Consider the following 26,876-nt stretch of genomic DNA (forward strand, 5'->3'; position numbering starts at 1 on the left):
ATGGGCACAGATGTTAGCCCAGGGCCAGTCTTCCTCAGCAAAAAGAGGAGCATTGGCGGCAGATGTTAGCTCAGGGCTAATCTTCCTCGGAAAAAAACCCAAATGTATTGTTTTTGTTGAGGAAGCAGCCCATGAAAGCCACAGTTCTAAGCCACCACTTTGAGTTATTTTTTGTTGAGCTTTTGCTCGCCTGTGTGATGTGCACTGCACACATTAGTTAACTGTTTTTCTCTTTTTCATCTGTCTTTTTGTTAAAGAGGCCCAGCTGAAAACCTAAGACGAGGAGAAGTAAGGTTTTGCCTCCTCTACAAGAACTTTCTATTGTTTGACCATCTTTTCACCTTGATTTCAAATGAAAATTGCTCAGAAATCATTTTGCCTACTTCTCTGATTAGTTATTGTATTTTTCCTTAGGGATTTTTTATTTAGATATTTTATATATTTTTTAAGAAAAAAATTTCATAAAGATTTATTTATATCTTTTATTTAGACATTTTCCCAGGGTTTTTGTTATTTTCTTTTTTCTATTACCTCCCTTGGTGATTTCATTTACTGCCATATTTTAACTATCCCTTCTTTTTTGAGATCATCCACTTCTATCTCCAATTTTTACTTCAATCTTGACCTTTTCTAATAGTTCCAAACTTGGCATTTTCAGACAGATCTTCTGGTATCTCTGACTCAACCTATTAAGTAAACTGATTGGCTAAAAAATAATGAACCTCAATCCTGAACTTATACCACATATAAAAATTAATTTGTGATGGGTTGTGAATCTAAACATAAAAGGTAAACACCAATGTTTCTAGGAAAAAATGTAACAGTATTTTCATGACTTTGAGACCAGCAAAAAAAAAATTTAACAGAACACAAAGAAGTGCTAACCACAAAGAAAAGGTTGATAAATTGGACTTAGTAAAATTCAGAACCTCTGGTCATCAAAAGACTCTGTAAAAGGATACTACTCAGCAATAAAAAGAAGTGAACTGTTGACATAGAACACAACGTGAATCTCAGGATAACTGTGCTGCGTGAAAGAAGCCAGAGTACATCCTGTATGTGTGATTTAATTTATATAAACTGCTAGAAAATGCAGATAGGGATCCATAGTGATGGAAATCCTGTCGGAGGTTGCTTAGGGATGGGGATTGAGGAGGAACTGGAGGGAGATTACAGAGGACCGTGCGGAAGCTTTTGGAGAGTAATGAGTGTGTTCACTGTCTTGTGGTGATAGTTTTACAGTTATAAACATACGTCAAAGCTTATCAAATTTTACACGTCCAATATATTGTTCATTGTCAGCTAAACTTCGGTAAGGCTGTTTTTAATGTGGAAATAAACGAAGACTGCCCAAATGAGAACAGGTGAAGACCATTTATTCAGAGCTTGTCATAGCAGGGGAGTCAGCCGCTGTCCCTTGCGTTTGGCAGAGACTCAAAGGCAGGAAGACCAGTGGGAAGCTTTATAGTGGAAAAAGGGAAGGCTTCAGGTGTGTCCTGCTGAAGGCTGTTGGTGTGGGGAAGCTGTAGGCAGCCTCACTGCAAGTCAGGCATCCTTTGTGATTGGTTAGGGGCACATGTTTGCCTTCTCTGGCGGGTCCTAAGTTGGAAGCAGGGACGAAAATTAGGGAAGCTGTCAATTATTAATCAAGTCCTGGCTGTTTGGGGCCAATTTTTGTAGAGGTTATTGTTTGGCTTCCTGGACTAGTTGCTAGAGATAGTCCGACTTCCTTGACTGGTTACGTTAGATAGTAGGTTGGCTTCTTGGGCTCGTTAGTGGAGATATAAGGTTGGCTTCCTGGGCTTGTTTCTCCAAGTTGTGGGTCAGAGCTCTATTTTTTTCGTGTAGTCTGACCAGCATCTGTTAGTGTATTCAGACTCTCATGAAAAGAAACAGATTCCATAAGAAAAGCAAGCCACAGACTGGGAGAAGATACTCACAGTACATATCCAACAAAGTGCTTATGTCCATTATACATCTTTTAAAAAGTCCTACAGTTCAGTAAGCCAAGGCAACCTAATTTTTTAAATGGGCAAAAGGCTTGAACTAGCACTTCACAAAAGAGACATCCAAATGGCTAATAAACATATGAAAGGTGCTAGTAGGGGAAATCCAGTGTCATTTGATCACTAATTTAATCATTAATCATTTAATGCAGATTAAATGAGATGCTACCACACTCCTTACCAGGATGGCTGAAGGTACAGAATTAGCGGTACCAAGTGGTGGTGTAGATGCGGAGCAGCTGGAACTCCCATACGCTGCTAGTGGGGGTGAAAATTGGCTCGGATTCGGGAAGACTGTTTGGCAGTGTCTGTTATAGCTAAACATGTGTGTGCTCGGTGACCCAACATGAACGCCCCTGGCTTTACATCTGACGGCACTGAGTGTTGGTGTCCCCCAAAAGAATCATACAAGACTATAATAGCTAAAACAGGAAACAACCCAAATGTTTATCAACAGTGGAACTTATAAATAGATTGTGATGTATTCATAAAATGGCATGTTATGCACAACCAGAAGGACCTACAACTGGAATATACAACTATGTCCTGGGGGCTTTGGGGAGAAGAAGAAGAAAAAAGAAAGATTGGCAACACATGTTAGCTCAGGTGCCAATCTTTTTAAAAAAATGGAGTGTTACATAGCAATGAAAAAGATTAAACTGTTACATGCAACATTATAAATGAATCTTACAGACATAGTGTTGTTGTTGAATAAAGGAAGCTACACTCAAAAGAGTTAATACTGTTTGATTCCACTTATAAAAAATTCAGACAAAATTTATCTGTGGTGATAGAGATCAGAATAATGGTTACCTTTTGGTGAGTTTCTTGACTGAAGGGACACAAAGGAGCCTTCTAGATTATTGGAAGTGCTCTATAACTTGATCTGGATTGTAGTTATATGGGTTAATAAACATAAAAATATTTATTGAGCTGTATACTCAAGATTTGTGCATTTTACTGTATGTAAGTTATACCTCAATAAAGAACAGTGGGTTTGGTTTTTTTTTAAACTTTTACAGTCATGCACCATATAACGATGTTTCGGTCAGCAGTGGACCGCAGGTACAATGGTGTTCCCATAAGATTAGTACCGTATAGCCGAGGTATGTAGTGGGCTGTACCACCTAGGTTGTGTAAGTACACTCTGATGTTTACATGATGACAAAATCGCCTAATGACACATTTCTCAGAACATCCCTGTTGTTAAGCGATTCATCACTGTGCTAGAGTTTTAGCCTTGACCCCAGGCCTGAATTATTGCCAAGGACCTAATTGGTTTCCCTACTTTTCATACTCAGAATTATTCTACAATATGCCAGCTAAGCTATCCTTCAAAAGCACCATTTGGATGATACTAGAGTCTGACTGTGTGACTTCCTCTCCTCAAAAGCCTTGAGGGGGCTCCCGTTTCTGCAGTACTAGATGCAGATAAGGCCCTGGCATTGCATTCAAGACTCTCCTAGTCTGGCCCCAGCAGCCATGCTCCTCCCCCATCCATACACAGTGCTTTGGAAAACCGGAATACTTAAAAATTCCAAACCATTTTGTTCTCTATTGCTTATATTTCTTTGTTCATACTCTTCTTTAAGTGCTTTCTTCCTCATGCCAGCCTTGAGGGGCTTCTTACAATGTGCTTCATGAAATCCAGGAATCCTTTGAAATTATATCCAAACGTTTCTATGTATGTGCATTTTTCTGGAGAAAGGGCTTGTCTTGACATCGGATTCTCAAAAGGATCCGTAAACCCCCAAAAGTTAAATTGATTTAGTGGCCTTTTGAAGGAATGTGAATTAACTCATTTTATGTTTTAACAAAGTTTTTGTCTCATTAAAACATAGTCTTCAACACACTGGGTCATAAAACATTTTTTTAATAAAGTTATATTTGAAACGTAAAGTTTCAGATTCAGTCAAAATGGCTTGTCCTCATCCATTTTTTAGGCCCCTAGATTTAGGTTTTTGTGTGGAATTTTTTTTCCTCAAAAGATAGTGTCTTAATATTTTTCACTTTGGTATCTTTAGTTAGGGGAAAAAATTTTTTCCCCTCCTACATGACTGTTCATACGGCTAGTAGACAATACCATCTCTGTATGCTTTGATGTAGCAATCTCTTTTAAAAGATATTAGTCACATTTTTCAATGATTTTTTTGTTTGTTTTAGATACCTGTAGGCAATGGAAACTGATCTCAATTCCCAGGACAGAAAGGACCTGGACAAGTTCATTAAATTTTTTGCCCTCAAGGTAACATATGCATTCTCTTGAGCCTAGAACTGTTAGAAATAACTTCCGTGCGTCTCCATTTTTAGAAATACAGCATAACAGCTTGCAGCTTGCCCATTTTAAGGGATACTTCTGTCTGTTGTAAACCAAACTGTGAGGTTTGGGGGCGGTACTGGGGGTGTAACTAAAAAGTAGCTTCCAATTTTCCACAGCTACTTGTTCAAAAAAATTTTTTTTTGCAAGGCTGTTTGCAGAAATGTCAAACTGTTATGCCAGGTTATTGGCACAGTATGTTCCCTTGGGGTGGGAACAAAGACAGTGGATGGAATGGACAGCATTTTGGGCATCTTTCCCTAAGCATCAACCAACTCCAAAATGTCTGACTTTCATTTATTCTTCCCTTCTGGGTAAATGAGAAATTATAACTGAATTTTGAATACTTTAGAAGTTACATTTTTCTAAATCTAGAAATCATTTCTACCTCCATCGCTCCTTCCTCTCAACTATTGCCATGTAAGAACCATCCATGCAGTAGATTCTGGTTGTAAAATTAGTTGGAAGACTTTTACCATATGGGCCGAATGATATGAATACTTGTAGAATCCTTGGTTGAGATCTACTATGATTACATAAGTGTATGGCCGGGGATATTTAAGCCTAGGCTTGGACTTGTTTCTCTGTGAAAGTCAGAGCCACCACGTGCAGCTTTCCCTCTGCCATGTGAGAATATTACAGAGTCCAAGCCTCAAACTATAGTTCCTCTGTTTGGGTGACACTCTGCTCTCAGGAATATTTACAGTATTATTTTTGTGTAGTGTTTTTTCTACCTGTTGTTGAGCATTTTAAATTCTACCCTTTCCTGAAGTACGGTTATGATCATTGGCAACTTTTTAACCCTGCGTTGGGAGGGTTTTCACCCTGATCAGGAGCCAAGTCAATTTGTTAAGACTTTTCAGCTTTGATTTTTTTGTTTGTTTGCCTTTTTTAGACTGTCCAAGTGATTGTCCAGGCTCGACTTGGCGAGAGGATTTGTACTCGTTCGTCTTCATCCCCAACGGGTTCAGATTGGGTAAAACTCCTGCTCTTTGCTAAGGGATACCCTGTAGTGCTTGTCACAGGGAGTCACGGTGCAGTAGTAAGGAGTGCTGTTTACAGTGTTGCTAAATCACAACAGTAAAATATCTAATTCCATTTGATCCGTTCACTTGCAAAGGATGTTCTTCATCGAGTGTTAGGCCCCTGTTTATTTGGTTCTTGACATTCTGCTCTGATAGGTGGAAAGCTTAGTCTTTACCAGAGAAAAGTATCTTGTTAACTAGTCTTTTTAATAGGTCATTAGCTTTTCCACCCTGAGTGTTGGGGCTTTGATGCAGGGTCTCTCCTCTGGGGAAGGGAGAAGTGAATGAATGTCCGTGTGCGGTACCCAACATACAGTCTCACTATTTGATGTCTCCAGAATGTTCCTTGTGGTGATTTGACACACAGTCCCCTTGGTTTTCTAGTTCAATTTAGCCATCAAAGACATCCCGGAGGTCACACATGAAGCCAAGAAGGCACTGGCGGGGCAGCTGCCTGCCGTTGGCAGATCTATGTGCGTGGAGATCTCCCTCAAGACTTCTGAGGTAAGCCTCGGGCCAGGCTGGCGTCTTACACCTCTCACAGTCTGGTTCCAACTCAGTGTCATTCCTGCCCCTTCCCTCTCTGAACGTCTCCTGGCTCTCTGAGGCGGTCCCGGCCTTTGCACTCCCGCCGCTTGGAATGTGCGCTTCACCCTCATCTTCCTTTGTGTCAGCTGTGGATGCGCTGTTTCTACTCATCCCTCAGGGCTCAGTGCTCTGGAAAATCTCCCCCTTCTAGTGGGAGAGGTAGCTACTCTCTTTACACTCCCATGTGCTGTGTTTGTATTTGTTTCTAGAGTATAACCTGCTGTATTGTGATTTTTTTTAATGTGTTTTTGCTCACCTTATTCCGTGTTAGGTTGAGGCAGATATTGTTACTTGTATGTTTCCTCATCTGTCTCCACTGCAGGGTTGTGAGACTGCACGGCATAATGAAAGGCAGGTGCAGTTTGGAGCTGCACAGGCCCAAGTTTAGATCCCACCTGAGTGACTTTGGCTTGATTACTTAACGCCACCCCAACCAACACCGCCGAAGTAACACAACGCTTCACAGGGCTACAATATTTTCTTATCTAATCCTTTTTGTAAAGTGCCTAACGTAACATGATCATTATGTGTTCCTTTTCATGCTTTGCACTTTTTTTTTTTTTTTTTTTTTTGCTGAGGAAGATTTTCCCTGAGCTAACAACTGTGCTAATCTTCCTACATTTTGTATGTGGTCACTGCCACAGCATGGCCACTGACAAGTGGTGTAGGTCCACACCTGGGAACCAAACCTGGCTCCTGAAGTGGAGGGCACCCAACTTAAACACTGGGCCACAGGGCTGGCCCCCCTACTTTACACTTTTATTCTTGAAGTCAGCAGCTGTGCCACATCTTACTTATCTTTGTAGTTCTTCCAATTCTTTTTGAAATGAAGCAGGACATACCTAATCATCTCTTTCTAGCACAGTGCCTGGGATGGCACGTAGTAGCTCTCAATGACTTTTGTTGAATGAATGATGCCAATACTCATTCCATTGAAACCTTAGCACCAAATAAAGCAAGACTTCCTATTCTTCTTTATTGACTTGCCAGTTTATATTATGAATTATTTTCCTTGGTGACCTATAGGGAGTCCAAAAGGAGTCCCTAGAAGAACTCCTTCCTACCCCCAGCGTCTGTGACATCTGACTGTGAACTGTTGTGATTGTCCTAGAGAAGCCACACCAGCTAGTCCTAGATACTGCTATCCAGTCATCCCTTGATTTTTGGTGGAGAAATTCAAAATTCATCATTTAAGAGTGAGAGTATGATGAGAAGGATATGTTAAGGCTACGTATTTAAATTTGATCTACAAGTAACGTTTAGTTCTCTGTTCCACACGCTGACCCAAGCCTACTCCCGAACCTCTTCCAGCTGCTTAATAACAAGCTTGCTTGTGTTCAAACGTATGTGACTGTCCTTCTCACTGAGTGACCACAGGCGTGTTACAGGCTTGAGGAATTCTGCCTTTAATCTTTTCTTCTTCTTTCCCACCCACTGGACTAAGTCTGTTCAGAGTAACACATAGGGAGCCTGAACAGTTTGGTTAAAGACATCAGACAGCTAAAAAGATTTTTAAGTAAGGAGCTTGTTAAGGTATTCCTTAACTGTGGGTGTCACCTAAAAATATCCCCTACAGAATTGGAGGGCAAGGCTCTCTCCATAGCTTGAAGTGTCGGCCTTTCTGAAGAACGATTTGGATATACGTGCTAAAAGTCTCAGAAGCATGAATACTCTTTGGTCTAACAATTCTAATTCTGGACATTTGCCTTAAGAAATTACTTCAGGGTGTCCAAAACCAAGAACGACAAATGTTGGAGAGGTTGTGGAGAAAGAGGAACCCTCATACACTGTTGGTGGGAATGCAAACTGGTACAGCCACTATGGAAAACAGTATGGAGATTTCTCAAAAAGTTAAAAATAGAAATACCCTATGACCCAGCCATCCCATTACTGGGTATCTATCCTAAGAACCTGATATCAGATATCTCAAGAGTCCGTTGCACCCCTATGTTCATCGCAGCATTATTTACAATAGCCAAGACGTGGAACCAGCCTACATGCCCAGAAACTGATGATTGGATAAAGAAGATGTGGTATATATACACAATGGAATACTACTCAGCCATAAAAAAAGACGAAATTGGCCCATTCACAACATTGTGGATGGACCTCGAGGGCATTATGTTAAGCGAAATAAGTCAGTCAGAGAAAGACGAACTCTATATGACTCCACTCATAGGTGGAAATTAGTATATTGAGAAGGAGATCCGATCGGGGGTTACCAGGGAAAAGGGGGGGGTGGGGGGAGGGTACGGAGGGGGAAGAGGTGTACCCACAACATGACTAACAAAAACGTACAACTGAAATTTCACAAGCTTGTAATCCATCATAACATTAATAAAAAAAAAAAAAAAAAGAAAAAAAAAAATAACAAATAAAAAAAAAAAAAAAAAAAAAAGAAATTACTTCAGGGTGTGTACAGAGTTTTGGTCTCAAGTCTATTTATCACGGTGTTGTTTATAGTAGTCAAAAGTTAGAAACAATGTATACGTCCCAGTATAGGGGGACTGATTGGATAAAATGATGGCCGGATGGCAGAATACTATGCAACCATTAAAGATAACGTAGAACTTTTAATTATAAGGAAAATTCCATGCTGTATTGATTAATAGAAAATAAGTGATAAAAATGGTATATGTAGTATGATCTCACTTTTATTTAGAAAAGTGGCTGATCGGATTATAAATTGATAATCTGATTTTTTCTTTTTGCTTATTTATACTTTCCAGTATTTTTTATTTTTTAAAATTATTTATTTATTTATTTATTCTCCTCAAAGCCCCCCAGTACATAGTTGTATATTCCAGTTGCAGGTCCCTCCAGCTCTGCCTTGCAGGATGCCACCTCAGCATGGCTTGATGAGCGGCACTAGGTCCGCGCCCAGGATCCGAACCGGCAAAACCCCGGGCCTCCGAAGAGGAGTGTGTGAACTTAACTACTTGGCCATGGGGCTGGCCCCCTTCCAATATTTTTGTAGTCGTTATATAGTGCTTTGTAATAAGAAAAAAGATAATTTAAAAGAAACAAATAAAACTGAGATATCTTTCACTTGTTCCATCTACAGGGAGATTCCATGGAGCTAGAAATCTGGTGTCTTGAAATGAATGAAAAGTAAGTGCCCTGTCTTAGGATCCTTGGCTGTGGTAGCAGAGGACGAAGCACATGGCATCATATGAACAGCAGGACTTTGTTGCCAGTCCTGGAGGGTGTTCTGACCACTTAACAAAAGCCAATAGGTCTTGGCTACAGTTTGCTTCATGCTTGGCTTCCAGCCCGGGCAGAGATGACCTTCAGAGGGAGTGTCAGTCCAGAGAGACTCAGACACCACGGGAAAGGAGCAGAGAGAAAGCTGAAAAGGATTTGTTGTTTTCCCAGAGTACAGCCAGTTCTCTGATTAAATCCCCTGCGAGCGCTTGTAACGTGACTACTCTGTTTTGTCTGTTTTTCGTGTGGCAGACATCCAGTAAGATTGCCCCTCACTACTCCTTTTTACACACTGCGTTGGTCATGGATTGGAAATGCATGTTATTTCCCTCCTCCATTTTCTTCTTTCAAGGCAGATTAGCTTACTTCCCACCTGAAGCTTCAGTTTTCAAGAATATATAGGAAAATTGAGGAAATGGCAACACATCTAAAGAAAACTCTTTGTAATAAGTACGTGTGGTGTGGATGTTATTTTTTTTTATTAAATAGAAAATAATTGCCAGGTTATAGTCCAGTATTTTAGTACCAAGCATACTTTTCTCCAGATTTCTTGTTAAAGAGGTAGACAGCCCATAAGATAGTACATTGAAATTGTATTTTCACCTTCAGTAATATAATTGCAATATTGCTTTATCTCTTAGAAAGATAACTGCTTCAAAGCTAGAAAAAAATGTATTCTGTGCCTTTTGGTGCCCTTCTGCCTGTGTCTAGTGCATGTGAAAGTGAAACTTTGGCTTACCTCAACACTCTGTGGATAAGCTGACAAAGAACTTAGTTCAGAACATGTTTTAATAATAAATTTAATCTTATGCAGTTCCAGCGCTTAATTTGCAGCCACCTCTGTTGACTGTAATACTCTGTGCATGGTGTATTTGGACTGCAAAGCAGATTATATTCTCTCGGAATTTATGAATAATGCTATCAAATTGCTCTCAGTCACTGGATGGAACGTGACTAATATCTCCATATCCGTTGCATTTCTGTTCTTTGTTTTCCGTTAGTCGAATAGGAGAATCCTGATGGTGTCTCTGTGCTCCTCAGGTGTGATAAAGAAATCAAAGTTTCCTACACGGTGTACAACAGACTGTCGTTGCTGCTGAAGTCTCTTCTTGCTATAACTAGGGTGACACCTGCTTACAGACTCTCCAGAAAACAGGGGCACGAATATGTCATATTGTACAGGTAAACGGCATAGCTGCTCCCCTTCTTGATGTGGTCCTCAGCCTCCTCGCTTGGCGCGTTGTCTGACCGGCATTCGGGTATTCTGTGACGGACTCTTGGACAGATGGTTGATTGGGTAGTTGGTGCTCTAGCTTGACTGTATCGTCTATCCATCCTCCCTTATGACCCTCAGCCTTGCCAAGCTACCAAGTTGTTCTTTTGTCTATGCGCAGTCCTGGTTCCTGTGGGATGGATTTTGAAGTCCTACTGATACACATGTCAAAGCTGGAAAAGGAGCCTAAGACTTTAAAACACTGCTAATTCAATTTGTTTTTCTTTTTTTTAAAGGTATGCTTTTTTTAAGGTATACGTTGTTGGAGCTTAGTTTTTATTCAACAAACCTATGTAGGTGTTTAGTTTTGGGTGCTATTGCTTGAAAAATACAAAAAATACATTTTAAGTGTTTTGTAATTCGGAATTTTAGCTAACATAGGCTCCCTTTCCCAGGGAGATTCATGGAAAGGTTCTGCTGTTTATATTTTCAGAATACTCTTACGTGATTATTCTGTAGTGGAAAAGATTTTCTGACTTCTTAACCAATTTACTTTGGAATGGCTTGTGACAAGCACAGAGAGCTCCCTTTAATTGAGGATCACTCTTCACAATCTTGTACCTTCTATTGTATATGTGAATGTTGCTAAGAGACTAGATCTTAAAAGTTCTCATCACAAGAAAAAAAGTGCTATAACTGTGTGTGGTGATGGATGGCAACTAGACTAATTGTGGTGATCATTTCACAATATATATAAATATCGAATCATTGTGTTATACACCTGAAACTAATATAATGTCATATGTCAGTTATACCTCAATAAAAAAATATCTAGTACTTTCTAATAGTAGTCCCAGATCTGTTTACCAATTTTATTCATATATTCTTTATTTTCCAGTGGGTATACTTTAAAAACACGTTGCAGGAATGGGAAGAAGAAACTTAAATAGCAGGTTCCACTTAATTATTGTTTTCCTCATTTCTTAACCAAGCTTCTCCATGCACATTCCCATGCCTGCACCGTAATTGACGTGGTAGCATTTTTGCTCCATTAAAGGAGATGTTCATGCAGATGAGAAAAGAAGGGTTTGTTTTGTTTATTTTGTTTCTAGGTAGTTTGGCTATAGAGGCCCTTGGAATAAACAATCAGGTAACATTTCTATTTCTTCCCTACAGAATATATTTTGGGGAAGTTCAGCTGAATGGCTTAGGAGAAGGTATGTAATAAGGTTGAAAACATCTGTAGTGTTAAGAGCGCTTCTGACTTCAGAGGTGGGCTTGGATGCTGCCTGTAATAATACATAGCTTGTGATTTTAATAGGTATGATCCAAGAAAGGGAAAGACAGGTAGGTGGTCGGAAGAGCTGCCGGGGAATGACTGAATAATTTTCCCCAAAGCTCCAGTAACTCAGTATTCTTTTTTACTCTTTATGCGTTTGTCTGTTTTCCTGATTTTCTACGTTTCTGATGAGCATCAACAATTTTGAAAACTTGGAAATGAAACCAAGAAAACCAGGAAAGCTTTGTTGGAAGTCTCACTTGCAAGGCCCTGGCTCTTCTAGACTTAGTTCTGGTGTGGCAGCTTGGGCGGGAGTGTAGTTACTTCATAAATTGAGGCGCTTGTGTGGTAAACTCCTCGTGCCCCTTTGCTATCTCACTGGACATGTGACACACCTGGGCAGGGTTGGTTAGGACTTGCTCAAGCTTTAGGACTAATAATTGTTTTACCTCTTTGAAGGTAATTTTATTTGGAAATAGAATGCTGTTTCTTCTGCCAGTATTAGGTCAATATAGGATAAATTGAAAGAAAAAAATACATATATATACACATACATACATACCCCCACACATATATATGAAATGGAGGCTTCTGCACTCAAGATGCTAAGTGGGTGCCAGAAATTGTACTGTAGGCTGAATGATTCAGGAAGAGACAGACTTGGGCAGTGCCAGCATTCTCTGGAACAGAGCTATTTATTTATCTTTTCTCCTAGGTTTCCAGACAGTCCGTGTTGGGACTGTGGGCACCCCTGTGGGCACCATCACTCTTTCTTGTGCTTACAGAATTAACTTGGCATTCATGTCCACCAGGTGAGGAAAGAACCTTGGTATCCAAAAGAACTCTTCCAAAGACATACAAGTTTTTTGTCCCCAAACTTCATGGCTAAGCCTACAATTCAGCTTTGCCATTGCTGAAGTCAGTCCCCTTCTGAAGAAGAAAATCACGAGAGAGACCAGTTTCCAGACTGGAGACTCTGAGTGTCCCAGCGTCAACAATGTAGAGCTGGTTGCTTCTATTTAGGGATGCAATAGTTAAGGCCCTAGTGGTTCCTGTCGGTAGACATCAGGCCCTCTGAGGACTTCAGGGGGCTAGCGAGGCATTCTAACGAATACTGCAATGTGCTTATTGCGTTACAGGCAATTTGAGAGGACCCCACCCATCATGGGGATCATCATCGATCACTTTGTGGACCGTCCCTATCCCAGCTCCTCGCCCATGCACCCCTGCAATTACAGGTGAGGCATGTGAAAGGCACTTTCCCCAGCTGCAGCGGGGCGGACGCATCCATCTTGCACAGGTCCCTCGAGCACTTTTGTCAGCTCTCACTGATGGGCAGGGGGCACTGATGGAGAACCCCGTGGCGAGAAATGGAGTGGCGAGCTTCCGTTCTTGCTGCTGCCTCTGAGGTGCACCAAGACTTGAAGTATTCAGCATATCTCAGAAAATTCTTGGACAGTTTGGATCTTGCTGGTAGTGATTTGACTTTTGAGTTGATTTTACTTAGAGACTACAAGAGTGGTAGTAATTTGTGCAATGTCCTTCACCAGTAATGGTTTTCAGGGCACCATTGACACAATTCAGTTATATGTCAGAATCAAATATCTCCAGGCCTAGATCCCAGAAAACAGAATTCTCTAGAGGCTGAAATAGATGTGTATCAGGAATACTGCCTTTATGTGAAGGTCTTGTAAAGTTGGATAGCTTTGTCTTTGGAGTCTAGATTTTTGTTTCATTGTGTCTCTATTGCTGACAATTCTTTGGCCCCAACACTGGCCGGGCTTAAGAAAATACTCTCAAATGATATGTCAGGTAAGATGTTTGGGTTTAAAAAAAAGAAAACCATTGTCAACCTCTAGATGCTGCTCTCTCTCTCTTTCCGTTATGAACTCTATCTGAAACAATTCTCATCACAACTTTCGTCCTTGTTGAACCTCCCTTTGTATCCTTTCTGAAATCAAATGCCATCACCATAAAATTCATGATTTCTTTTCCCCTCACTATAGAACCGCTGGTGAGGACACTGGAGTAACATATCCTTCTGTGGAAGATTCTCAAGAAGTGTGTACCACTTCTTTTTCCACCTCCCCTCCATCCCAGGTAGGGGAGACAGTTTCTGGGGTGGCGGTAGTTATTTGGTACATATATGGGCCTTACGAAATGGTGTCAGAATTTAGATACAGTCTCTTTCGGTGGCAGTGGTAATTGTTTTGAGGCGGTTATTTTGAGGGATGAGAAGAGCCTTCTCATCCAGCGGGTGATAATGCAATGTTTCTAGTTGTAACTATTCTTAACCCACAAGATTCTGTGTAACCTTTACCTTCCTAGGGACATCTTAAATTCCCGAGAAAAATCAGTGACAGAATTCCAGATGCATTCTGATACCAGAGAGGTACTCCACTTGACACTTGTTAATTTGCTAGCTGCTTCTCTTTTGAAGCGGTAAATATGGTTCCTAATAACAGAAGGAACACAAAAGGAGCAATCATTATTTAGCATGAAGTGCCAGTAAAAAACCCGCAGTGCAGTTTTTCTTAATAGTTGACACAGATTTCTGCCTAGTGCATTCTCTACCTGAACATTTTTCCCCATTAGCTTTTCCATCTGAGTCCATCTTCAGCGTCAAACCCAGTTTTGATAAAACACAGGCTCCAAACAATGTTCTCGGCTTCCTGGGAGGAAGTGCCTGTGTGGCCTTGCTGTGTAATGTACATGGTACTGAGATGCTTCAGCTAAGGCGTCATTTTTTGCCAGCTGACTGAACTTCAGAAGGCCACATTCCTTCCCTCCACCCTGAGTCGTTCGTCTGCCTCCTGGCCTGCCGTTGCCTGCTCTGCCTGCCCATCATCTCTGTCATTCCCCTCCTCATTGACTTTCACATTAGTTTCATCTAGACCCAACTCAGTTCTGCTTTCCTTTAAACTAGCCCCAGATTACCCCTTTTCACCATCTTATTTTGGGGACCCAACAAGTTAATTAGCTATTCATAAGTTTTTCTTTTTTGTGTTTTTTTTTGTTAAAAATATTTGAATTTATTCCATCCTGCGTTGTTAGGAAATACTGGATTAAAGTTATCATTCTAATCTGTTTCAAAAGCATAAGTTAGGCACAAAAGCTAACCTAATGTGTGTGAAGGATGTTACAAAATCTATGGATCACTATTATTTCTGTTGTCCCGGTTTAGAGTTAAAGAGGTTTTTGTTGTAAAGTTGCAGACAGTTTGGTGATGTGAGAACTGTTACTCCCTCTCTCCCCATCAATATATATAGGCATGAGTGTCGCCATTGCTGTGGGAGGGGGTAGCTCTGGTACACTTACTGACGTAGAATAAGGTGGCGGGGGGGGGGGCGGAGCCATTTGTTGTTTGTGCCGTCGAGTTGATTCCGACTCCTGGCAGCCCTGTGCACAGCAGAGCAGAACCCTGCCCAGTCTTCTGCGCCCTCCTCTCACGTTCCAGCGCTCTATCAGACTGTGCTCCCTGCTGTTCACAGGGTTTTCACGGCTAATCTTTTCGGAAGTGGGTGGCCATGTCCTTCTTCCTAGGCTGTCTGAGTCTGGAAGCTCCACTGAAACCTGTCCACCATGGGTGACCCTGCTGGTATTTGAAATACTGGTGGCCTAGCTTTCAGCCTCACAGCCACACGCAGCCACCACAGTATGACAGCCAACAGACGGGGGGTGTGGTTCCCTGGCTGGGAAGTGAAGCCCAGGCCACAATGGTGAGAGTGCTGAATCTTAACCACTAGAGCACCAGACTGCGTTTTCACTGTGCATATTAGTGGGAGTAGGTTTTTTTTATAATCAAAAAGTGAATATGTCAAGTTTAATGTTCATTAAACAGTTTTGTTTTACAAGTGGTAAATTCGTAAACAGTAAATAAAGTTATGACTTCAGAGATAGGAGAGATGGTGAGGCTGGGCCTTAGCAAATCAGTTTGTCTCTTTCTCTGACGGTGGAAATTTGACCCGACCCCAAAAGTAAAGGGAAGTTAAGTGGTTTCTGCACTGATGTTTGCAAAAAGGTTTATCGACCTGCGTAAGGAGAGCCTGTCTTTTTCATGGTATCAGTTGCTTGTTGTGTCTCATAGTTTAAAAGTAGATCACACCAAGATCTCGTCAATACTGAGCACCCATAGGTGAGTCAATACTCAGCAACTCGGATCAAGGCTGCTACAGTTTGGTGTAGAAATATTCATTTGGAACCTTGACGGTAGAACAGAGTGAAAATCATTTGCTGTCAGGTCTCCTCATTCTTGTAAATATTGCAGTGGTTTTTTCCTTGGTGTAACCGAGGGAATTGCATAATTGTTCAGCAACTTCTGTTTGAGCTTTTGCTAGAGTCCAGTAAATACATGTTAATGTGATGTTTGTTTTGCCAACGAAATAAGGATCATTGTATCATTTGGGCCCAGAGTTGAGTCAAGAAATAGTTGTGGCCCTGAACCTGCTGCTGTGACTTAAGGCCCTGTCTCCAGTTCTAAGCGCTAACCAGCTCACTGGTGAGACTTGAAGAAGGAACAGCAAGTTCTCCAAGGCCATCAGGGACTATAAGGAAACACACGCACGCACGCACACGCACGCACACACTCAGCTTCCCTGGGATAATGTAGGAAAATATGCAGTCGGGTACGTTAGCTCTTCCAAGTTCCAACCAACAACTGTCAACTGTTTAAACCTGTCCCTGCAGATTCTGGGTCCCCACAGAAAGGTCTTCAGCCTAATGTTCTAGCCTCGGCGTCCTCATTCCTCCTCAGCACACCTTGCGTCTGCTCTCAGGCCCTTCCTTTCGGAGGCTGTTCTCTGACATCCTCCCACCCTCTTGACTGAAGACTGACTAATGCTGGGTTCAGGTTTCCCTGTGTTGCCCAGCCGCCCCCCCCCCCCCCCCACCCCGGCTTGACTCAGCTTTGTTTTCCTCCTGCTCATCAGGGAGACAGGCTGCAGTGGAGCACCCTGGGATAAACGTCTCCTCTTCAGACTCTTCCAGGGGGTCCTTTGGGGAAGGCAGTCATGCAGCTTTCTCCCTGCTTTCACTCCTGACTTCCACTGTGCATTTCAGCCTCTATTGCTACTGCCCCTTCTGGAGTTTTTTTCACTTCTTTCTCAAGTCCCTTTTCTTTTTTCTTCTCTTGTTTCTCCTGTCTCTGTGTGTATCTGTGCACAGTGTGTGTTTACTGTCACAAAGGCACATTTTCAGACCCCTACTCCTGTGGTGACGGACACCCTGAGGGTCCCCATGGCAGGACTGGCCTTTTCCCATCAAGTGAGTCCATACTGGGAAGATGGGGATATAATGAGATGGCATCATTTTATTTAAAAGTTGTAAATAAAGTAAAGTACAGGGTATAACTATTTAAATGTCCCCAAGTGTTCTGTGGGTTATTTTGAGGCTTGATAATTGGTTTTTAAGAGGACACAGTCATAGCACACCAGCCCAAAATAGGATTTCTCTTTTGCCCCTCCTCCTACCATTGATGTGAAAAATACTGGGAGTTATTTATATCTTATTTCCAAATAAACAATCCAAGAGTGGCATTCTTTCTTTTTCAGTATACATAGGAACCCTCCCATACCCAGGGGTGATGGAAGGAATGATTAGAGAAGATGCCTTTTGTTTTAAAGGGACCTCAAGGACGAATGAGAAAATAGAATGACCTGGGAAAAACTGATGACTTTGGCTCCAAGTTCTGCCTAGGCTTGTGCTCCACAGATCAGCTGGCCTGGAAACCAAAACAGTTAGCTGAGCCCCTGGGAAAAGGGGGAGCAAGGAACTCTGGAAGCCTTTGGAAGGTGCAGAGCTGGGAATCCCAGTGCCACTACACACAAGTCTGTTTCCTTATCTAGAACGCAATGGCCTGGTCTGTCTTTAACCCTTCCATCAGGCCCCCGCACCGTGAGGGTGTGGGCTGGGGTCCGCTTCTTACCCTTCTACTGACCTGGATCATTAGTCATACTCTAGGATGGCCTATTTTTTTCTCCTCCTTTCCTCTGCCCCTCTTTGTTTTTCTCTTGCTTAGCTCTCAAGCTCTCGCCTTTCCTATCAACCTGCTGCTCTGGGCGTTGGATCAGCTGACCTGGCTTATCCAGTAGTGTTTGCTGCTGGCTTAACCACCACACACCCTCACCAGGTATCTTTAAAGATGGGAGGACCCTGGGGGCTCCTATGCTGTCTACCTTGCCCTGAGGCAGTGCGAGGCCTCTTGATACGCTGGCATTACTCCAAGTGTTCTGAAGCAAAGCTCTTCGTAACTGGAGGACTGAGGTGACTCTGAGAGGAAGGGGCTTCTTAGCCTTCAGAAAGGAAAGAGAAGCTGCCCAGGTGTTTTCTCCTCTTTCCTTTTGCCTCTGTAGTCATTATCTTGCATGTCTCCCATTAACTGAGTCCTAGAGAGGATACAGATCCAAGGTTTCCTGCCCACTTGGTGGCAGCATTGGTGATGGAAGAGCTGGAAAGCAGATACCATCATGCTAGGTCGTAAGTTTCCCTCCTGACTGACACTGCCATGAGTCACTATTTTTCCATTCTTCCCCAAAGCTAATGGTTCCCGGGAAGGAAGGCGGGGTACCCCTTGCTCCCAACCAGCCTGCCCTGGGTGCCCAGGCCGACCAGGAGAGATTGGCAACCTACACCCCTTCTGACGGGGCCCACTGTGCTGCCACACCTTCCAGCAGGTGAGTTCACGTCTTGGCTCTGCCACTGCTCAGGCTAGCCAGGAGGCCTGTCCTCCCCAACTCATGTGCTTATTTGGTATCAGGGAAGAGTAGCTGTCAACATCAGCTCAGACTTGGCATTTGTGCCCAGAATGTGGAATCCTTAAAGCTCCTGATAAGAATCTTATGCTGCAGCTGGTATGTAAGGAAGCTGACCATGCGCTTTGCTGCCAACAGCAGGGCCTGGCCTGCTAGACCCCTCACCCAGTGGAGGGCCTTCTCAGACATTTTTCTCTGGCCCCCAGATTTATTCCCTTAGAGTTGCTCCTCGTTTTTCCTGAAGACCAGAACAGGGTGTTCACCATCACCTTGGCATCGGGCCACAGTGTATCTTGGTGGTGGTTAGGATTGATGTTCTTTTTCTGCTATGTTAGCGCCTCATGGAGATCCTTTAGGAACAACTATTTTTCCTCACTGCAGTTTTTAAAAAATCTTTGTCTTTTCTGATGACAGAAATGATACAGTCTGTAAAATGCAAATTATCAAGACATTGATTAGGTAGAAAATGAAAGTTCTCATAATTCCACCCTGCAGAAATCACCACTGTTACCTCCTTTTTTCAAAGACCTGAGGGTCTCAGAAGGGTTAAGTAATTTGCCCAAAAGCACTTAGCTTGCAAAATGGCTGGGCACAAGCCCAGCTCCTGGGACTGCAAAGCCTGTGCTCTGTCTTTCCGTGACACTCGGAGTTCTCCCATGGGCAGCCGAGGCTGTCTTGACCTGTTCTGCCCCTCTTGACTGGAAGGCCCCAGAGATCATGATGGAGATTGCCTGACCGCATCTTAAATGCATTTTTGGATAATAGGGATTTCTGGAATTTTTTTTTTTTTCATTCCCACAGTGGAGTGGTGGGAGGGGAATTGTTTGGGAAGGTCTTTTTGTGCTATCCATCAGGAAAAATAATTACTTTCATTCCTGGCTTCCCAAATTTCCATCCTCTTATCCCTCCCCTGTTAGATAATCAAAGGAAGATCTTGTTAGTCATTTTACACTCATTTTCTGAGCCTCGACTCCTGGGGCATGTCTGGGAGTAGCTGAAGACAGGAGGCCCTGTTGAGGGGGTTCTTTACTAAATCCAGATCGTCAGAGCTCAGGGCTCCCTCAGTGCTGCCTGGAGTCCAGGGGCCACTTGGATTGCACAGTCCTCCTGCCCACCTGGAGCCGTTGGCCACAGGACCTTTCCTGTCGGCTGCAGCTTGCAGGGCTGTGTCTGCTGGTCTCACAGCCACAGGATGTCCCCTTGTTTCTGCTGCTTGGAGCCCCCATCATCACGTCATCACCATTCTGGAGGGCTGGAGAGGGCAGGAGTGAGAGCAGCCCAGCTGAAAGGCCTTGCTGAACAGAGGGATGACTGGAGGCAGGGAGGGGGGAGGAAACATAGTACGGCGCACAGAGGACCTCAGCCAAGCGATCTCGTGGGCAGACAAAGGCCTGGCCATCTAGAATCAAATTTGGGACTCTTGACTTAGAATAATGGCAATGTCTCTTGTGAGGTAAGGCTTAAGTTTAACATTGTACTGTAAACTGTACAGTCTTATGGTATTTTTAGATTAAAAAAGATGTAGAAAAGCTGAAACTGAGTCTGAAACAACTAAACTTATAGTTGTTTCTGAGAAATGCTTGCCTCTATGAATGATTGCCCTGTGCACGGTAACTGATGCTCCTCATCGATATTTCAGCTTAAATGTTATGTAAGCTTTACACAATTGTGACACTAAGTTTCACTCAGATATGCATAATTTTAGTTGTTCCAGGAACTCTGCTCTCAACTCAGAAGGGAGGGGGACAATGGCAGCAGCCAGACCGCATTTTGGCATTTGCCATGTGGGTGGGCTGGCAGGGGCACCTCCTGCCCTAGGCTGCAGCCCCGCAAGACGGTGGCTTCACGGGGAGCCGTGGAGGCTCAGCTGTGGTTTGAGAGTGAATACCCACACTACCTTTCTTCTGCAGCGAGGACACGGAAACTGTATCAAACAGCAGTGAGGGACGGGCCTCCCCACACGACGTCTTGGAGACCATCTTTGTCCGAAAAGTGGGGGCTTTTGTCAACAAACCCATCAACCAGGTGATTTTTCTGCCACTGCCACCTGTGGGAATGTCTGAGCCCTTCGAGCGGGCCTTACAGGCAGGGCTCCTAACCTGGGATCTGTAGAAGTGCTGAAATTGCATGCAGAATTGTGGGAGGGTGAATATTTTGTGAAGAGGATTAATAACCTACAACACCCCTCCAGAAGAAGTTTAGAACTATTGTTCTGTGATCTTTTAAGCTTACAGTAGGAGAGGGAGACCAGACGCCTTTTAGCAGAAACACACTGCATGGGAGTGTCATTGTCTCAGCCTAACTTGAAATAGGAAGTTTCTCCTCAGCTCTGTCAGTGAAGAGCAGTTGTCACTGAAGTACTCTGGGTCGAGCTTCCTGGGGAGCCCTAACCCCTGTTTCTGCTGTGGGCATGTGATGGAAGGCAGGGGGAATTGAGGGGGTCTCCAACAAGACAGGAACCTGAGGGGTGGCATGGTCAGCCTAGGGGTGCAGACTTGCTGGACCTCTAGGCTCCTGGCAGCGTCTACGGAGGCACGTAAGCTGGGGGAGGCACGGGCGCTAATACTTCCTCCTGTGTCCCTTCAGGTGACCCTGACCAGTTTGGACATACCCTTTGCCATGTTTGCTCCCAAGAATTTGGAGCTGGAGGATGCCGATCCCATGGTGAGTCCACCACTGACTAAAGTTTCCAGGGAGAGGGTGCTGTAGTCGTCGTCGTCCTTCCTCCACAGACCCGTAGCCATGCCCGTTGGTCTATGGATTTGTGGCCCACGTTGGGTCCCTTACAAAACCCTTGGTTGTTAACGGTAATTTGCACCCAGAGTGCAGAACCAGCCCCTGCCTCTGCCTTTGTTTGAAACAGGTGAATCCTCCGGATTCCCCAGAGACTGAGTCTCCTCTCCAAGGCAGCCTGCACTCTGATGGCTCCAGCGGGGGCAGCAGTGGCAACACTCACGACGACTTTGTTATGATTGACTTTGTAAGTTGCCATCACTTTCCTAGACCATTGCTGCCCCAGGGGAGATAAACCTGGAGCATCCATTGCACTTGAACAGGACTTCTTCACAGGAATCAGATGGGCCGGCTTAGACAGAGGGGATGGGGCAGGTGGGTGCCTGGCTGTGCAGTTCATGTGGGCAACCTGCCCTCATACTCTGCTTGGGGAGACATTTGGAGGCCCATGAACAATAAGGCATTTTGTGACCAACCATGTGGCATAGTGGTTAAGTTCGCACACTCCGTTTCTGCAGCGTGGGGTTTCGTGTTTCAGATCCCAGGCACAGACCTAACACCACTCATCAAGCCATGCTGTGGCAGCGTCTCACATACAAAATAGAGGAAGATTGGCACAGATGTTAGCTCAGGGACAATCTTCCTCACCAAAAAAAAAAAAAAAAACCCCACCAATGAGACATTTTGTGCCATGTCTTTGATTGAAATTCATAATGAAATTCATCTCTAAATGGTGGTTTCCCAGTGGAATCCTGAATGGATAACCCTTTGGTAAGGAGAGGAGTTTGAAGGAAGGGGACAGAAACCTAATTAGGGGAGAGGAATGTGATCATCAGGATTAGAATTCGATGGGCCAGCAGAGAAAGGTGTAAAGATGCTCCTCCTAAGATAAGCCTGGAGGAACCTCTTTTTTGGTAATTACTGAAAGGAAGGAGGGTTGTTTATAGCTTAACTCCTGTGGTTTTCCTCTGTGGTCCAAGGCAAGCTAAACTGAATCTGTTTTATTTTTGAAGACAAGCTAAACTGAATCTGTTTTATTTTTGAAGAAACCGGCTTTTTCTAAAGATGACATTCTTCCGATGGACTTGGGGACCTTCTATCGTGAATTTCAGAACCCCCCTCAGCTGAGCAGCCTCTCCATAGATATTGGGGCCCAGTCAATGGCCGAGGACTTGGTATGGAAACCCCTCCCCCCACACCTCATCCTCTGACCTCCCGTCCCCCTTTGGTGGTTACTCCTGCTCCACAGGCCTAGAAATTTCTTCCTGTTACTCCTCCCACCCGCTCGCCTCCCATCTTCCCTTAACAGGAAAGAGATACTTTTAGACCATTATCTTCTTTTGATCACACTTGAGATTTGCATCGTGCCTGGGAGTCATTTTCTTGCATTTGCGTGCACTGACTTCCTCCTTTCCTCTGCACACTCCCAGCAGCACTGCCACACTCCTGTCGTTTGGTGCCTGCTGGCTGCTACTTGCTGGTGCCACTAAGCCACGCTGCTCCAGCAGCTCTTTAGCTTGCCAGGCAGATGCCGGTAGTCCAGGGTAGAAGAAATAGGAGGTCCTGACTGCTGGTGTTCTTGCCCTTTCCACGGACAGCCCGTCCCTCAGCTAGTGGTTCTCATGCTTAGCCAGATGTCCTGGGACTGCCTGTAATCACCACATCTCCGCTGAGGGTATTCCCTGTTTCCTGCCTCTGGAGGACAGAGGAGCGCCCTGCACAGCCACAGACTCTGGCTGCCCCACAGCATGAGATGTCGGGGTCCCTCTGCTTGAGGTGGAAATAGTGCCTCCTGTATCGAAATTAGAGGAGTGGCTCAGGACCTGGATGTAGCTGCCTCTGATCTCTTTAAACAGAAAAGCATGCACAGTAATAATAACATAAGGTAATAATATCCTTAGTAATATTAACATTTCCCGAGGCTTTCTAGGTGCCAAGCGTTTTTCTAAGCGCTTTATGTGAATCTTCAGTAACCCTAAGAGGTAGGTTTTCGTATTGTCCCGGTTGACAGATGAGAAAACCAACACTGAACAAATAACTTGCCAGTGCTCACAGGGAGCCAGCGAAACGAAGCTTTGATCCCAGGGAGTCTGGCTTCTGATTTGAGTCTTTTAACCACTGCCTCCCGAGCCTCTCATTTGAAACGTGCTGGGAAGGAACTGGACTCCAAAGGCTGTCAAAGTGACCTGCAGCCGGTTGCACCGGCCTGCCAAACCCGCCCGCGCTGTCTGGTGTGTCCGGGCCACTTTATACGTTCTGAGGCAGCACAGTGTCCCACCTTTCTGATACCTTGCGCCTGTCAGTAAATCTGCAGATGCAAATTCACCAGTAGAGACAGACCACCTGATTAAGATCCAGTTTCTATTAATAGTTGACACTTGAGGGCAGTTAAACTTAACTCCCTGTGGTTCTGTTTTATGTTCTCTCTCAACCCGCCCACGTCAGCTGATGTAAGGAGGCAGACTCCTAGGCTTCCCCGCAGGCTGCTGAGTCGGCATCTCTTGGGAGCGTGGTTGGGATGCCTTGTTCCTGCGGGACTCTGATGCCCGGCACCGGGTGTGAAGAAATCTTCCATAACCTTTTCTTCATTGGTAGTACTCTGAACCTGCTGTTTTATTCTAGTGTCAGTCTAATCAGTGCCAAAGATATTTCACATGTAATTTCTCTGCCATCCTGTTGTTGGCGTGGTCCTTTTCTATCTCATTAAGTGTGTGGCCCACTTGGGTTTCCTAGGCTGTTCTGTCCACCCTCCAGCCCCCACGAAACCCTGCTGGACATAAGCCCACTGTCCGGTGCCTGTTCAGCTGCCCTGCCTTCCCTGCTCTCCCAGCTCAGCCCTGCTGAGCCGGCTGTCTGCGGCGCCCCCTTCCTCAGCCCGGGGGACTGGGCAAGCTGCCTCTTCAAGGCCCTGCGTGAACAGGCCGCTTTTCTCTCTCCGCCCGGTACAGGACTCGCTACCAGAGAAGCTGGCTGTGCACGAGAAGAATGTCCGAGAATTTGATGCCTTTGTAGAAACCCTGCAGTGAAAGTTGGTGTCCTCGAGTACCAGCATCCCCTCTCTGTGGTCCCAGGAGACAGAGAGCCTCTCACTCATCAGCTGCTCGCATCCCTGGTCCTGCTCCAAGCCAGGTGGAAGGGAGGCTGGGGACCCAGACATCCCTGCTCTTGCACCTCCTGGCAGCATCAAGCCAGTGATAGCATTTGAGAGGACTGAACCTCTAGCCTTGGAGATGGGAAGACGGTTTGTAACAGAGGGGCCTCCACAGGGCCATCTGCTTACAGCACCCGTCAGCAACCGCTTCACAAAGGCTGTCGTCCCGTTCCTCCTGCTGCCACTCCCCGCCCCGGGTCTGCCCTGCGGCTGGCCGCTCGCCTGCCTGCTGTACCATCAACCGTTTGACATTCCAGCTGGTGGCCCAGAGTCTGGTGTGGAGGCAGAAAGAGGAAGGAGACAGTGCTGGGAGGAAGAAGGAAGGACTCCTTCAGGCTCTCCTTGTTGTTTCCTTTAGTTCTGGTATCTTCTTCCTCTCTCTCCCCCCTCTCTGCCCCTGTGCCTATACTTTTGGCAATATGACAGGCCTCCTGCCCAGGCGATGAGAACTCCAGAGTCAGCCTTTCCCGCCCTCGAAGGTTGTGCCGCTCATCCCTGAACAGAAGGTCCGAGCAGCCCTGGTGGCTGCCGTGCTCAGCTCCTCAGCTACGTGGGGAAACGATCCTAGGACTGCGTCTAGGATTCTGTCATTGGGTATCAGCAAAAGTTCTTCTCTTCCCTTCCTCCCTCCCCCTGTTGCTGCTCCTTGGTGGTAGAACACGCTAATTATTTATTACTTTCAGAGAGATCAGATATTTTATAGAGAAAATACGTCCGAGGTTAGATGTTTTCACTTGGGGAAGGTGGCCTCTCTCTGGGGCAAGCCTCCTCGGTGGAGGTTCCTCAGAGTCCGGCTTGCTGCCTGCAGATCTTCCTTCCCATATGTTTAGAGCAGGATCCAAGAAGAGGGCTGGCTGAGGGCAACAGAACCTCCCAGAATCGCTGCATTTGAACTGACAACAGGCTTTCCCTTGGACGTATTCCTGGTGAGAGCCTCGAGTCTCTCAGCTTCTGCAGACCCTCTTCTGGCCGCCCAGCAAGTCTTGGGTGCCAAATGTGATGACTCCCCAGAGTTGTGCCACATACAGTGCCCCAGGGCCATTGTGGCTGCCCTGCAGTGGCCCTGGGGAAGGACAGACAGGCCTCCTTCTGGGGTACTCGTTCCTCTTTCTTGGGGCTGAGTTGTGGGCTTTTTCCTCCTTCCGCCTGGGCCTGGCCATCACCGTCCTTTAATCCCAGGGTCTGTACACTGCCCTGAGGTTTACTGGTTGGATTGGTTCCTTGTGAAGAAACCAAAGCTGGGCATACAGTTGACTTAGCCCTTCGGGTATCGTTACTTGAGTAAGCGCAGTGCCTAGCCTCCCCCACCTACCATTTGTCCCTCTCCCACTAACTGGTAGTCCTGGCCCAGGAGAGCTAGGCCTGCTCCCACCCTGGCCCGCCCGGGGTGGGCACTGGCAGCAGCTGTTCTGCAGTGGAGCAGGTGGCCCTCAATTGCTTGTTAGTAAATGCATGTGACAGTGTTCCCACCACAAGGCTGACCTCCGAGGGCCAGAGTAGGCTCTGTTGCTGTCTCAGTTAGGCTGAGCCCTGCCTCGTTGCATGCATTCCGCTGCCACAAAGAAATGTTCCCAGCAGTGGTGTCCAACTGGCCCTCCTGCCTTTGGGCCAGAGCACACCGATGGCCTGCTAAACCCATCCAGATTTACCCGCGAGGCCCTGGCGCTGAGAAGGGTGAAGGCCTGGTACGTTTGATTGCCTCCCCCGACTGGCCCCAGGATCTCAGCTGCTGCCCTCCATCCGAGGCCAAGCATGGTGGGGCCTGTTAGCCATTGTCTTCTTTGACTCCTGACTGTCAGCCTCTGCAGGCAGCAGCCTTTTTCAGGACGCCATCGGTGAGAGGCCAGGGAGGCTGAGCCCTGACTTTGAGCTGAGCCTGGGAGGAGCAGAGCAACTGTCAAGGCCGGCCCTTGCCCCTCAGCCCTGTCCGAGGCCAGGTATGAGCCCTAGACTGACCCCTGCAGCACCCTGGGACAGGGCTGGGGCCAGCCACCTGAATCCAGGTGGCACAGGCCCTCCCGCTCCTCCAGCCTACCTTGTTTGGAAGTACGGAGCTATACTTTAAAATGTATTCAAGAGGTTTCCAATAAAAGTTTTTCTGTACTTTACAGCCTCCTGTCGTGCAAGTTGTCTAAAATCCTAGCCAACTCCCTCCCACTTCTGCGTAGGCCCAGGTCACCGGCAGGCTCTGTGGAAGGGGAAGAGCCGTGCGTGTGAGCACAGAAAGGCTGCAGAGTCAGGCAGGCTGCTTTGAATCTTGGGGTTTGGCCACTTCCCAGCTGTGCAGCCTTCGGCCCATCAGGAAACCTCTCAGAGCCTCCGCATTTTCCTTGGCTGTAATGTTCCCATTTCCGCGGCTTGTATGCAAATACTGAGTGAGATAATGTGTATGAAGTAGACGTGCATGTGAAGCGCACCCATAGCACAGTCTCCGTGAGATGGAGGCCCTCATCCTCAGCTCTTTCCCCTCTGCAGCACAGCTCACCACTCAGCGGGAAAGACAGCTGACGGGGCACTGCCGTGTTTGCAGTGGGGGCTGGGCACAGAGAGCGGGCGCCCCGAGCTGCCCAGCCCTGCTTGCTGATCCAGTGTGAGGCGTTGTGGCCGAGCA

The 26,876-nt window shown here is 45.4% G+C and overlaps 1 protein-coding gene across 6 annotated transcripts in view; it reads left to right on the forward strand.

Annotated features, from left to right (window-relative positions):
- ATG13 (autophagy related 13) overlaps positions 1-26,373 on the forward strand; it is a 43,875-nt gene extending 17,502 nt beyond the window's left edge. For 5 of the 6 annotated variants that reach the window (XM_046642881.1, XM_046642877.1, XM_046642878.1 and 2 more), the window contains 17 exons: positions 4,170-4,251; positions 5,219-5,299; positions 5,733-5,852; positions 9,001-9,047; positions 10,182-10,322; positions 11,530-11,570; positions 12,348-12,444; positions 12,772-12,870; positions 13,639-13,732; positions 16,796-16,894; positions 17,649-17,759; positions 18,167-18,303; positions 20,292-20,406; positions 20,968-21,045; positions 21,245-21,361; positions 22,161-22,289; positions 24,063-26,373. In XM_046642881.1, coding sequence (XP_046498837.1) covers positions 4,183-4,251; positions 5,219-5,299; positions 5,733-5,852; positions 9,001-9,047; positions 10,182-10,322; positions 11,530-11,570; positions 12,348-12,444; positions 12,772-12,870; positions 13,639-13,732; positions 16,796-16,894; positions 17,649-17,759; positions 18,167-18,303; positions 20,292-20,406; positions 20,968-21,045; positions 21,245-21,361; positions 22,161-22,289; positions 24,063-24,140 — 1,653 coding nt within the window. In that variant the 5' untranslated portion in view covers positions 4,170-4,182 and the 3' untranslated portion in view covers positions 24,141-26,373. The remainder of the gene's footprint in view (positions 1-4,169; positions 4,252-5,218; positions 5,300-5,732; positions 5,853-9,000; positions 9,048-10,181; positions 10,323-11,529; positions 11,571-12,347; positions 12,445-12,771; positions 12,871-13,638; positions 13,733-16,795; positions 16,895-17,648; positions 17,760-18,166; positions 18,304-20,291; positions 20,407-20,967; positions 21,046-21,244; positions 21,362-22,160; positions 22,290-24,062) is intronic. The other variant, XM_046642882.1, reaches the window with a different exon arrangement.
- Positions 26,374-26,876: the final 503 nt, after the last annotated feature.

The sequence above is a fragment of the Equus quagga genome, chromosome 17 (assembly GCF_021613505.1).
Source record: "Equus quagga isolate Etosha38 chromosome 17, UCLA_HA_Equagga_1.0, whole genome shotgun sequence".
Classification (NCBI taxonomy): Eukaryota; Metazoa; Chordata; class Mammalia; order Perissodactyla; family Equidae; genus Equus; species Equus quagga.